We start from the raw sequence: 13,143 nt of genomic DNA on the forward strand, positions 1-13,143 counted from the left end.
TATTTTAGAATATAACACAGATATTCAGCTTAAAAAAATTGGAGATTTTTTTTCTCAAATGTAGAAGAGAAAATTCGTCATTTTTCAAATACGCTAAACGATATTTTCAACATTATAGACGAGGTACTCGTCAAACTTGCACTGATTTTTTTACTTCTTATTTCGCCGTATGTGGTACATATTTGGGTATGCAGACACTGCGATGGAAATGATTTTTTGACTGTCACATTAAAACTAGACTGCATTGTGTTGACGCTGTTCACAGCCACAAGAGATTTATTTTGAAACTTAAAACCGGAAGTCACGCCGTTTCATCTGGCCAGTGTGTTAGTGAGTTTAGCCCTCCTCCCCTCCCAACATCAGTCTCTCCTCTAGTGAGATGAGGGTGGAGTGAAAACTGAAGGAGATATTCTACTACGACATAAATCGACGAACTCAACTAACGCACTGACATTGTTTTGTACTTTTCTTTATTATTTTGGAGTTTAAGTTCCGGCTGTCAGCAATGAACTCATCAAGCAGTCGTCCCTCCAGAGTCTTTAACAACCCCTTCGTCCACAACCTGAAATTCACCATGGGAGAGAAAATAAAGGTAAGATAATTAATATGCTGAATGCAAAAATAATTATCCTGCAAACCGAATAGACAAACCACACCCTCCGCCATGTGAGGCTAATATAAAGTACCTTGTTTATGTTGTGTTTTTGGTTTATTTACTACACTTAAACTTCAGCCACCTTGTCAGGACTGACAGGCACTTATGATGTCCTGCTCTGTGGGCCAGTTTTCACTGGTGACATAACCTTTAAACAGGTAGAACCTGTAGTCCAAAAAAATACAAAAGATAACAAAAACATTGTAAAGTAGTTCTTCAAACTAGTGAAGCAATTTTTGACCATCCAGAGAATGCAGTTCCACAATGTTTTCCTCATAGTGATAATAGAGAGCAAAGCTTATATTCAGGTGGTCCTTTAAGGATGACAACAAACTATTTAAAGTTAAGAAAAAAGGCCATATCATATAACTTATATAATTTGACAACTGACTGTAAAGCATGGTTGGAGTTTATTTAATCAGGATAAGAATTCAACCATATTTTTTGTGATCAATTTTTCATTGGTTTTTCCATTTAGCTTAAAACAAACAAACAAGCAGGTGTGGCAAGCATCAATTGGGCAATAATAGCAACAGCAACAAAGAAGATAAAATATTAGTGTAGCATAGCAAACAATAAATAAATAAATAAATAACAATGGCAATACTGTCAACCAAACATATCAACATTATTGAGTGTTGAAAAATAAGAAAAAGGAAAAAAAAGAGAAGAAAAAATAATAATAATAATGAAAAATAGATAGATAACCCCTTTCCTGCCCCCCAAATTTCAAGGGGTCCACAGGCTTTGTCTCCATGAAGTACACTAATAAACATACAAATACGCAAAACAACCATATTGATCCATGATAAATCTTAAAGGGGGCATATAATGCTAAATTTCAGTTTCATAAATGTATGTTTGGTTTCTACCAGAATATGATTTCATGCTTTTAAAGTTAAGAAAAGTAAAGAAAAACACTTTACTTTCCCCAACCGTCAGTCTGAATATACCTGTATTCGCTGACGGTCTGAAACGACCAGTTTTAGTACCTGTCTCTTTAAGCCTGTCTCTTTATAATTTTTTGGAGATCAGTCATGTAACTGCCATTCTCCCCCATGTGCTCCATTATTAGTGTTATCTGAGTCCTGTGGTGTCATTATACGGCCGCGCATTTTCGAGGTGGACCTTCCAAGCCAGACTTGGATCTTGAATGACCAAATTTGCATGTCAGATTTGCATTTGACTCTTATCCCTGCACCACCTTTCACTTTAAAATACTGTGTTTAAAAAAAAAATTAAAAAAAAAGTTTAAATTATAATAATAATAAAATAAAATAAAATAAAAATAATAATAATAATAATAAAATAAAATAATAATAATGATATTGATATAATAATAATTATATATATATATTTTATTATTATTAATAATAATAATAATAATAATAATAATAGAATAAAAATAATAATAACGATATTGATATAATAATTATATATATATATATATATATATATATATATATATATTTTTTTTTTTTTTTTTTTTTTAACAAGCTGTCAGCTAACACAGTTTCATGTGTACTCAGATAGTCTTCATTAGAATGGATCAGTTTCAACAATAGTGTAGCAAGAGTGACTAATGGTTTGTGTTGAGTCAAGGTCAGGGCCTGTCCAGTTGGTGCTGCTCCATCCTAACACTGATACTTAAACACAGTGGCAGTATGTTTGTAGAAGAGCACACACACCTTGTTTAAGCAAGGTAAGCGCTCCAGGCCAGCCATGAACTTAGAGTGGTGTGTGAGATACTCTGATACTGGTTTTGCTACACATGGACAGCTGTGGTACGTCCTAAATCAACCCTTGGGATCGATGGTTTCTCACTGCTGGAGGAGGCTGTTTGACATGTCTCCTCATCAATCAGCCGATAGATCAATGAGTCCTCATGCTTAGTGATTGTGGCTCTGCTGACAGAATGATTGGTAGTGAACTAGTCCTACTGACCAACTAAACAAGTCATTTCGTCGTTTTATGTAAATATTTAATACATTTTTTTTTTCATTTAGGGTTCGTTATGATGGACAGATTGCAAGATTAATGTATAATTTGCCACAAGGCGTCTCTCAATCTAAAAAGTAACAAAAGACAGAGTTTCAGTCTGGCGTATTGTAGCTGCAGTTAGCCTCTGCTGGTTAGGATTCCTTCATCATTCAGGAAGCTTTCACTGGGAGCTGAATTATCCAGAAAGGTCTCCTCCTCTCCAAAACAAACAGACCTAGTTATAAAAAAAACATTAAATTACTGTTGCAGTTTGGCATAAAATAAAATAAAAATCTGTGTTTCTCTGAAGCTTGTTGGTGGGCTGCTGCTGCTGCTAACCTTTGCTCAGCTTGTTTCTCTGAAAACTAAAGATCCAGACATCTTATAACTAAAATCCTTTATTCATTAATTAATTATTCTTAACGGGTCGTGGGGGGCTGGAGCTGATCCCAGCTGATAGTGGGCGAGATGCGGGGTCCACCCTGGACAGGTCTCTAGACTATCACAGACACATAGAGACAGACAATCACGCTCTCACTCACACCTACACCAATTTAGAGTCACCAATTAAACCTAAGTGCATGTGTTTTTTTTTGGACTACACCACCGTGTAGCCCTAAAATCCTTTACAATTACAAAATACCAAGATCTGCAAAGTGTCTCTAAAAAAATGTAGCTTGAAACTTGCCAAGGCAGTTTATGACAAGTATGTGCAAAGTGGATGTGACGCCATCGACAGGCGACCAACTGACACAGACCATTAACTTTGATTAAAATTCTCTGGGTTTGAGAATAATTATTAACATTTGGGATAATGTCAGTACACAGTTCAATAAAATAAAAAGCACAGGTCTAATTATTTTTAGACATTGTAACACAGAAAAGTTACGTAATATACCTTTAACATGAAAGCATTTTCCCTTTCTCTCTTGTCATTCTTCCTAAAGAGACCTGCTGACACTGAAAACAATATCAAAGATGTGTTTTTCCCTATATTTTATTTGTGCAGTCGCACAAGCAGACAGGGTGAGAAGTGGTAACACCCTTTGCTCACCCCATCAGGTTTGTCTCTTTTCCCATAGCTCCAGGGCCCAGAGGTGCCTGCTTTCATTCAGAGCAAAACACACAAAGCACAAGGCTCAGGAAATTGGCCTTTATGTGGACACCGCCGGTTCAAAACAATTACATTCCACTGAGGAAAGTGGCAAGGCCCTTTTGCCTTTTGGGTTTTACATGCTTTCACAGCAGTAAAGCATGCTTTTAAAGAGTCACTGCACCCACAAATAAAAATCTTTCTCCTACCTGTAGTGCAGTTTATCAATCTAGATTGTTTTGGTGTGAGTTGAAGATATCAGACCATAAGTCTTCCTTGTGGAACTAGATATCAAATGTATTTTTTGGCACTAAATAGCACTATAGGTAAGGGTAAAAACGTGTTTGTTTTTTATTATTTCGGGGAGAAGTAAGCTCGACTTTGTGAAGACCTTTTAATCCCTTCAGCCTGGCAAGCTGATTGCTGTAATTACACCTTTTCCTAGTGTTATTGCTGGAAGAAGTCTTTATTAGAACATATTCTATCGGAGCCTGCAGTAGATTGTAAACAGTTGTGTGTTTGTGCCAGATGACAGCAGCAGTCCAGTCAGTGTAAACTGGACCATGTGTGTCTCTGCGTCTGGTTCACACCTCCCACTGCCTGCTTTTACTGTCGCGCTGAGGTATGTTTTTCCACTTCACACACACATGTGGATGCAGTCACATGCACACATGCACAGTCCCCATGTAAACAAACAGCAGCTCTGTCTGAACAAGACAGAGATGTACATAGATGTCATAGGCTTTAGTTCTATATGGCGGCATGCACTGTAAAAAAAAAATCGGTTTAATTTACGGTAAAATACAGGCAGCTGTGGTTGCCAGAACATCACCGTAAAAAATACAGTGAGCGTATGTAAATGTAAATATCAGCAAAAACTGTAATTTATACTGAATAATCCCATTACTTTTAGGATAATTGTGTCATCGTGGTATTTCTCCATTAACTTTACATGAAAAATTTATATTTTTACAGCAAAATTGTGTGTTTTCTACAGTTTATGGCGGTAGAATTTAAAGTTTTTTACTATTCTTTGATTGACAGTAATTAAAAGTATCTGCTAGGGTGATGTACAATGTTTAATTTTACCACCTATTTCTGATTCAAATTGACAGTGTTTTACTGTTATTTCTACCAATTTTTTTTACAGTGTGACGTGTGTGTTTTTCTATGTGGACGCCTGCTTTTAAATCCGTGGGCCTGTTCCTCTCAGACGGCACGTGCTGCTTGATGCATAAGCGCATGCTTCCCTCTGGCACTTCAGCTTCCTGTATGTGTTTTTTCTAACTTCCCACAAACATGATCAGCAGCACTGCAGATCAACTGGGTCAGCATATAAAACAGACAGACAGACAGACTGTAGCGCTCATTCCAGCTGAGTCACACATTGCTGAACAGTGAACATCGTACAGACATGGCTGCCAACTGTCCAGCCTGCAAACAAAGTACCTGTGACATCCAATCGAGCTGCAGCGTCCTCAGAGCGGAGCGTGACCCTCCTCGGATCTCAGTAAACATCTCAAATAATGTATTTTATCTATTTCAGTATAGAAACCTAATCCACTTTTAGATAAGTTTCAGCTTTATCTACAGTACAGGCCAAAAGTTTGGACACACCTTCTCATTCAATGCGTTTCCTTTATTTTCATGACTATTTACATTGTAAATTCATCAAAACTATTAATGAACACATGTGGAATTATGTACTTAACAAAAAAGTGTGAAATAACTGAAAACATGTCTTATATTCTAGTAAGCAAAGGGTGGTTACTTTTTAGGAATCTAAAATACAAGACATGTTTTCAGTTATTTCACACTTTTTTTGTTAAGTACATAATTCCATATGTGTTCATTCATAGTTTTGATGCCTTCAGTGAGAATCTACAATGTAAATAGTCATGAAAATAAAGAAAACGCATTGAATGAGAAGGTGTGTGTCCAAACTTTTGGCCTGTACTGTATTTATTAAAATATTTTTTTCAGAACCACACAATTTCCTTCAGAGTACAAACGCATATTGAATACCAGCTGTGCCTTTAACAGTCAGTGTGTGTGTGTGTGTGTGTGTGTGTGACATTCTTCTACCTTTATCTTGCCCTTGGTGGACTGCTTGTCTTTGCTCTTGGCCTGACACACTGACTGAGTCTGTACGCCAACAACATGACAAACAGTAGGCTGAGTGCTTCCTGGGCCCCCAGGTGGAGATCAGAGCACACTTCCCTTGGCTCATTGAAAACAATCAACCCAGGGCAATTAGGCCTCGCTGCAGGGTATACTGTAGAGCAGTTAGGAGTGTGCTGGGCTGCTGTGCACTGGGGAGTTGGGGGTTGTGTGGCAGGGCTATGGAAAAGTATGTAAGATTGCAGGCAGTCAGTGTCAGCGCAGGTCTGCAAATGATTATAAGAAATGGAGCATTAGGGGAACATGATTCTCCGGATTCACGATTTTTATTTCAGCACTGACAGCTATGCCGCGGTTAGAATCAAGTAATGATTTGCAAAGATCAACAGTTGATTGATTTTATATAGATTTTATATTTTATATAGGGATTTTTGAGACTGATTCCTATGCTGATTTTAGAAGGGGTAAAAAGTTTTTATAACGACACATATGAGAACATATACACTGCGTGTGTGTGTGTGTGTGTGTAATTGGTTCAAGGTTTGAATTGAAGTTTTAGTAATTTTGCAAATTCCACAATTATAGAAAAAAAGTAAAAGTAGGTCCCCATTAGTTACCAAATAATCTGTGTGAAATATGCTAATTCATATAAATGATGTACCCTGAAAGCATGTTTACTGTTTTTTCTGGATGTCCCCATAAAGCCTGAATAAAACATCACTTCAACATTTCAGAGGTTTGAAGGCGTGTATAGGCTAACTAAGCTGTGGCAAGTTTACTCAATTTTTTTTCAGCTCTCTACAACCTCTAAAAAAGGTGGTCCCCACAACTGATGATAAAAACTGGAGTCCCCATGATTTATTAAAACCAGTATGTGTGTGTGTGTGTGTGTGTGTGTGTGTGTGTGTGTGTGTGTGTGTGTGTGTGTGTGTGTGTACTTCCCAGCGTCTCCTGAATATTTAACATACTACAGAATAGCCTAACAAATCACTGACCTCTCCCCTCAGGTCATTTGCAGGTCTTTGTTTTTTTAACCATTAGGAGTAGACAAAAGAACATTTCCTTTGTGCCTTTGTAACTTTTCTGATTCCACTTACCTCTAATATCACACTTACTTTTTCATAAGTAATTACTGTTAATTTCACTGTAAATCAGATTACAGTGAAATGATCCCCGTAATCTGTGACTTTTCATTATAAGTAGTCATTAACTACTTTGACCCAAAATGTTCAGTATTGATTTAATATATTATATATTAAGAAAACACAAAATTATTGTTATTTTTATTATTGAGAAATGGTCTGGGCTGTGGTTGAGCCAACAGCTTTCAGTCAACAGGATCACTGTTATAAAATAAAAACAGGGTTTAGAACTGCTGGAATGAAATTGAATCAAAGAAAAAGTATTGATTTATTTAAAAATGCCGCAGGGCAAAACCTGTTTTGTGTCTTATTTTATACTGAACACCTTTAGACTCTAATTTTCCGACAGAAAAATCAGATTATTGAGTCTGGGTCGAAGCGTTTTTGCTTATATGACGGATCTTTTCTCAATAGATTCTCTATTATTATTCTCTCTAGTAACCTGATTAGAGCTGACACCTTCTGATCGTTTCCACTAAAGCTTTTTTCCCAGCTGAAAACACAGAATGCTCTGAAAATGTCCAGCTGCTATAAAACACTTTAAAATGGTATACAACCTTTTTTGGTCTCAGTGGGAGCTGCACAAAATTTGATTAACTGCCTCATTGATGTTTCATTGTGGGTCATGTAGGTGTGATCCTTTGACAAGGAATAAGAATGATATCCTCACTTTAAGTTAAAAAATAATGCATCCTACAGTTCCCATCTTGCAACTAAACAGGGCCTTGTTTAAGCCTGGTTAACACCCTCATCATTTAAATGCCACGCCCAAGATTTGAAACAATCTTTCTGTCAACATTTCCAAAATGTCACAAGCCCAATTTGAGATAACCCTGATGGTTTCATCAGGGGTTTAATGTATTCTCTTTGGATATTTTCTCTGAGAAAGCTCAATTCAGAGCAACACATTACAATATTAACTGTTTCCCAGGCTAAGTTGTAATGTGAAAACGAAGGACATTTTCACTATCATTTTAGTTAGTTTTGTAACCACAAAATACAGTTTCAGTTAGTTATCATTTTTATTTTTATTTCAGATAACAAAAATGTTTTTTCAATTCTAGTTTCCGTTATTTCGTTAACTATAACAACCTTGTTCCCGAGCCCCTTACCCTAAGGTAACCATGGTTACCCTAACATAAACCTGATTGTAACCTTAACCCTAAAACAAAGTTTGAAATATCAAAAAAGCCTTGTGTGTAAAAAAGGATGGGTTAAATGCAGAGGTTGAATTTCCCCATTGTGGGATTAATAAAGTAATCTTCTTCTTCTTCTTCTTCTTCTTCTTCTTAATCCTTATGACAAGTAAACTGATTTTCATGGGTGAAAATCACTGAATGGCCCTTTAACACACTATATTAGGTCCAATATTGCACATAAGAGATAACTTGTAATATACAGTGTACAGTAACAAATATTTACACTCAGAGAATAACACTTTGAAGATCCCTTTATAGAGATGTGATGATATGATGATGTGTTGTACAGCGGGGCCCAGCACTGCAGAAGTGCATTTTCACAGCAGATTTCAAATCATCAGCGGAGCATGAGCCCATGCTCTCATAAAACACCAGATATTGCTGGCCTCCCCTCCACCACGCCCCGGCTCATTCTCATGCCACCTCCTGAGAAAATGTCAGCAGATCCTCCCAGATGGATTCGTTAAGCTCAGATGATGAGTGCACTGCGTGTCAGGCGTGGGGGTGGGAAGGCGAGGAGAGGCGTTAGAGCATCATAAATCTCCCCCATACTGTTTATTTATTAATACAGCCCTGCAGTGTGCACCTGGGCTCCTCCGGAGAGACAAACACACAGGAAAGAAAGGAAAGACGGGACAGGAAAGGAGGGCGGGGGGGTTAGATACGATTCCCCAGAGTGGTCACAAAAAGCACATCAATGCAAAGTAGGAGGGAAACAGTTGAAGGGAGAGCAGCATGATAAATGAAGGTTTCAGCTGCGCACAGAGACACAAGGAGGGAGAGATTGATGGATGGATGGCTGGATGGATGGATGGATGGATAGTAGAGGAGAAGAATTCCTCGGGGAGTGGTGATTACTGTAAGGCGGGCTGAGGGCTGAAGGAGTGCGATGAAAGTGCGGGATGAAGAGATCGAACAGAGGTCGGACAAGGGGTTTAAAATGTCACAGTCTGGATTTACGCTGGAGGCCATGACTTTGTGACCCTGTTAATACACACACACACACACACACACACACACACACACACACAAACACACAGACACACACTCACACACACACACACACACACACACCAAGGTTATTATAGTTAACGGAAACTAACGAAATAACGAAAACTAGAATTGAAAAAACATTTTCGTTAACTGAAATAAAAATAAAAACTAGAGAACTAATTGAAACTGTATTGTGTGGTTACAAAACTAACTAAAACTAACTAAAATTATAAAATTATAGTGAAAATTTCCTTAGTTTTCGTTTTTGTCAACTTTTTTCATTCATAATTCAGTGTTTCTATTTGAACATGCAACACATGGTGAATATGTTTACTGAGACTGGGATGTCTAAACTAGAACCAAAATTCAAAACACCCAGAACTGTAAGAGTTAATAACCTTATTGGGGCTGAGATGATAAACCAAAGGAAATAAAGGCAAAATTTATTATGACCTCTTTGAATCTGGCACCCAACGTATAGCCCATTACAAAAAAACTAAAACTAATAAAAACTAAACTAAAACTAAGCATTTTCAAAAACTAAAAACTAAACTAAAACTAGCAAACTCACTCTAAAAACTAACTAAAACTAACTGAATTTGAAAACAAAAATTCACAACAAAATTAAAACTAAAACTAATGAAAAATCCAAAACTATTATAACCTTGACACACACACACACACATTCTTGTACTTCTATCTTTGTGAGGGCCCTCATTGGAATAGTGAATTCCCTATCAATGTTATAATTGTTTTGGATTTTTCATTAGTTTTAGTTTTAATTTCGTTGGGATTTTTTTTATTTCAAATTCAGTCAGTTTTAGTTAGATTTTAGAGTGAGTTTGCTAGTTTTAGTTTAGTATTTTTTTTTAAATGCTTAGTTTTAGTTCAGTATTTATTAGTTTTTTGTAATGGGGTATTTGTTGGGTGGGAGATTAAAAAAGTCATAATAAATTTTGCCTTTATTTCCTTTTATTATCCATCTTCATTATGTATGAAAAAAGTTGACAAAGACGAAAACGAAGGACATTTTCACTATCATTTTAGTTTGTTTTGTAACCACAAAATACAGTTTCAGTAAGTTATCATTTAAAAAAAACAACTATTTTTATTTTTATTTCAGATAACAAAAATGTTTTTTCAATTCTAGTTTCCGTTATTTCGTTAACTATAACAACCTTGTTCCCGAGCCCCTTACCCTAAGGTAACCATGGTTACCCTAACATAAACCTGATTGTAACCTTAACCCGAAAACAAAGATTGAAATATCAAAAAAGCCTTTAAAGAAGTGAGGACCGGCTGAAATGTCCTCACTGTTGGTTAAAAATGTGTTCTGGTCCTCGCTATGTAGGAAGCACAAGAACACACACACACACACACACACACACACACACACACACACACACACACACACACCACGTCCCTCTCATTACACAGTAAGGGAAAAGGCATGACAGGTCAGTCAGATGACTGCTCCTCTCTACTGTCGCAGTGTAGCTTCAATTAACTCAATGAACTTTTTTTCACTGAAGAGACTTGAAACAGTTTGACCCGAAGTTGAACTTCTCCTCACTCACTGTTTGCAAAGTTGCCTTATCTTATTTCCTACCTTCTTATTTATACAGTAAAATATCACAGGTGTTATGCAAAAGCCTTATTGGTATTATCCCCTGCAGCATTCACTGTCCAGTTGATCTGCTCCCACCAATTGACTTTTCTGTCTTTGTTGAATATAAAGTGCCATGTGGACACTCAGTCTTAAGGGAGCCTTAATGCGAAAAGATGTTAAGCAATTCTGTTGCTCGAGGGACAGCAATGTCTCTCTGTCTAGTTAGAGCAGTGAGACAAAATCTAGCACAGACGTTCATGGTTCCCAGATGATATTAGCCCCTTTCAGACTGCTGTTTCAAGACGTGATATTTATGTCTCTGTGACGTTTTACCTTCAGTCTGAACGTCCCAGAGGCGTAACTGGGGGACCAAGTTAATCCCCCCTCTGTACTGCCTATATATTTATTTTTATTGTTTTCATAACAGAAAAATATAAACAAATTATATATACAAATTAGAGATAGTTGGTGGAGCTACACAGAACAATACATGTTTGTTTGACATTAGACAAACAAAACAAGGGTATAACATAAATGGCACAGCAACAGAATAGCACTAATTCAGTTTTTAGACATTAAATCAAGAAAAGGTTGCCATATTTTAAAAAAGATATCCTCTTAGGTAGATATTATGTACCTGATTTTCTCCAAGTGTAATACATTTCCCAGCTCTCTCAACCACATTTCAAATGTAGGAGCCCGTTACGTTCGTTATTCATGGTTAATTAGGAAGTGGACCGTTACAACGGAAACACGCCTCTCACAAGAGTCCGACAGTAATTGAATCACATTCAGCAAAATGCAAAAAAAAAAATCTTTGCTTGAGTCTGTAGAGTCTCTACAGCGAGAAACGGCACAACGGGCCATTATTGTTTTGAATGCACTCATCACTGTGTTATGCTTATTATACACATACTGCTTCACACATACCGTCTCCTCCCACTGCGTTCTGCAGTGCTGGATTGTGAGGTGAATTCACAGACTGGCGACACTAATATTACAGCGTTGTGGAACCAGTATGAATGTCCTAAAGGCGTGATTACCGTAGAGCTTTGTCACGGCACTTTTGCTGCAGAAACGCAGTATGAAAAGGGCTAATGTGAGCATGTTAGCATGCTGATTGTTACACTTACCTCAAAGCATCTCTACATCAGCTAACTGAAGGTGCTAGATGCTAGCTTGCTCATTCTTGTCCTTTTTGTCGTCTGTTAAATCAAGATTTCCATCGAGTTCTCAGCATTGTTTTTTTTTTTTACCATCAGAGGTTCGACTGGAGCTTTTATTGTAGTGCTCTCTTGAACTACAATGGCATAATGGTTTCCAACTGAAGAATTGGCACCACCTACTTCTTATCTCAATAAACCAACTCATAACAGTAACACAACAGAACTCGATGGAAATAAGCATTTATTTGCATTTCCTTTTGGAATTCACAATAAATACATTGTGTTACAGGGCTGTAAAAGGGCTTTAAATAAAGGTCATGTGTTGTATGAAAAAGTTGTTCTGGTTATTTAAAGATGAAAAATCAGGAGCCTCATACATGACAATGATTGGCATTAAACAGACATTTCAAACAAAGCTATAAACTAATAAAACCATGATGGTCTGCTGCTGGAAACCACCCGTCTAATGCAGCTGTTCTCAACCTTGGGGTCGGGACCCTAATTGGGGTCGTGAGATGATTTCTGGGGGTCGCCAAATCATTTTGGAAGTCAGCTCTGTCTCCACTGTGTTAAAGTGTTCATATGTTAATGTGTTTTAGTCTTTTTGGTAATTTAATGTCTTTTTTTTGGTCATTTTGTGGGTTTTTTTAGTCATTTTGTGGTTTTTTTTTGTCATTTTGTGTCTTTTTTTGATCATTTTGTGTCTTTTTTGGTCATTTTGTGTCTTTTTTTTTGTCATTTTGTGTCTTTTTTGGTCATTTTGTTTATTTTTTTGGGTGATCTGAACTGTGCGTGTGAGATTCTGTTCAGTGAGCGGGGGTCGCGGACAACATGAATGTTAAATTGGGGGTCGCGACTCAAAAAGGTTGAGAACTACTGGTCTAATGAATAACAAAATGACCCTCATTATACAAAGATACTGACCAACTAGAGCTCTCCTGTGGAAGATTAAAAGCAGCAAAACCCAAGAACTTTACGAATGGGTAGCATAAAGTAACCTATAATTTATTATATAATGACAGCTAGCTTAACAGCTCAGTAACTCAAGTACATGCTGTTTTAGCCTGTGAGCTCTGGGGCTTCCTAACCAGGAAAGTGTGATTAGAGCATGACTGCTGTTCCTTCCTATAGACACAGATGGAATGTGCTTCTCCTCCTTTTAACCCTGCAGGACCTGCAGGCGTA

At 37.1% G+C, this 13,143-nt stretch overlaps 1 protein-coding gene across 1 annotated transcript in view; it reads left to right on the forward strand.

Moving 5' to 3' along the window:
* Nucleotides 1-226: 226 nt before the first annotated feature.
* lpcat1 (lysophosphatidylcholine acyltransferase 1) overlaps nt 227-13,143 on the forward strand; it is a 35,448-nt gene continuing 22,531 nt past the window's right edge. Inside the window, exon 1 of the mRNA XM_059349665.1 lies at nt 227-592. Within this exon, the coding sequence (XP_059205648.1) occupies nt 506-592 (87 nt within the window). The 5' untranslated portion in view covers nt 227-505. The remainder of the gene's footprint in view (nt 593-13,143) is intronic.

Source organism: Centropristis striata, chromosome 14, assembly GCF_030273125.1.
Source record: "Centropristis striata isolate RG_2023a ecotype Rhode Island chromosome 14, C.striata_1.0, whole genome shotgun sequence".
Classification (NCBI taxonomy): Eukaryota; Metazoa; Chordata; class Actinopteri; order Perciformes; family Serranidae; genus Centropristis; species Centropristis striata.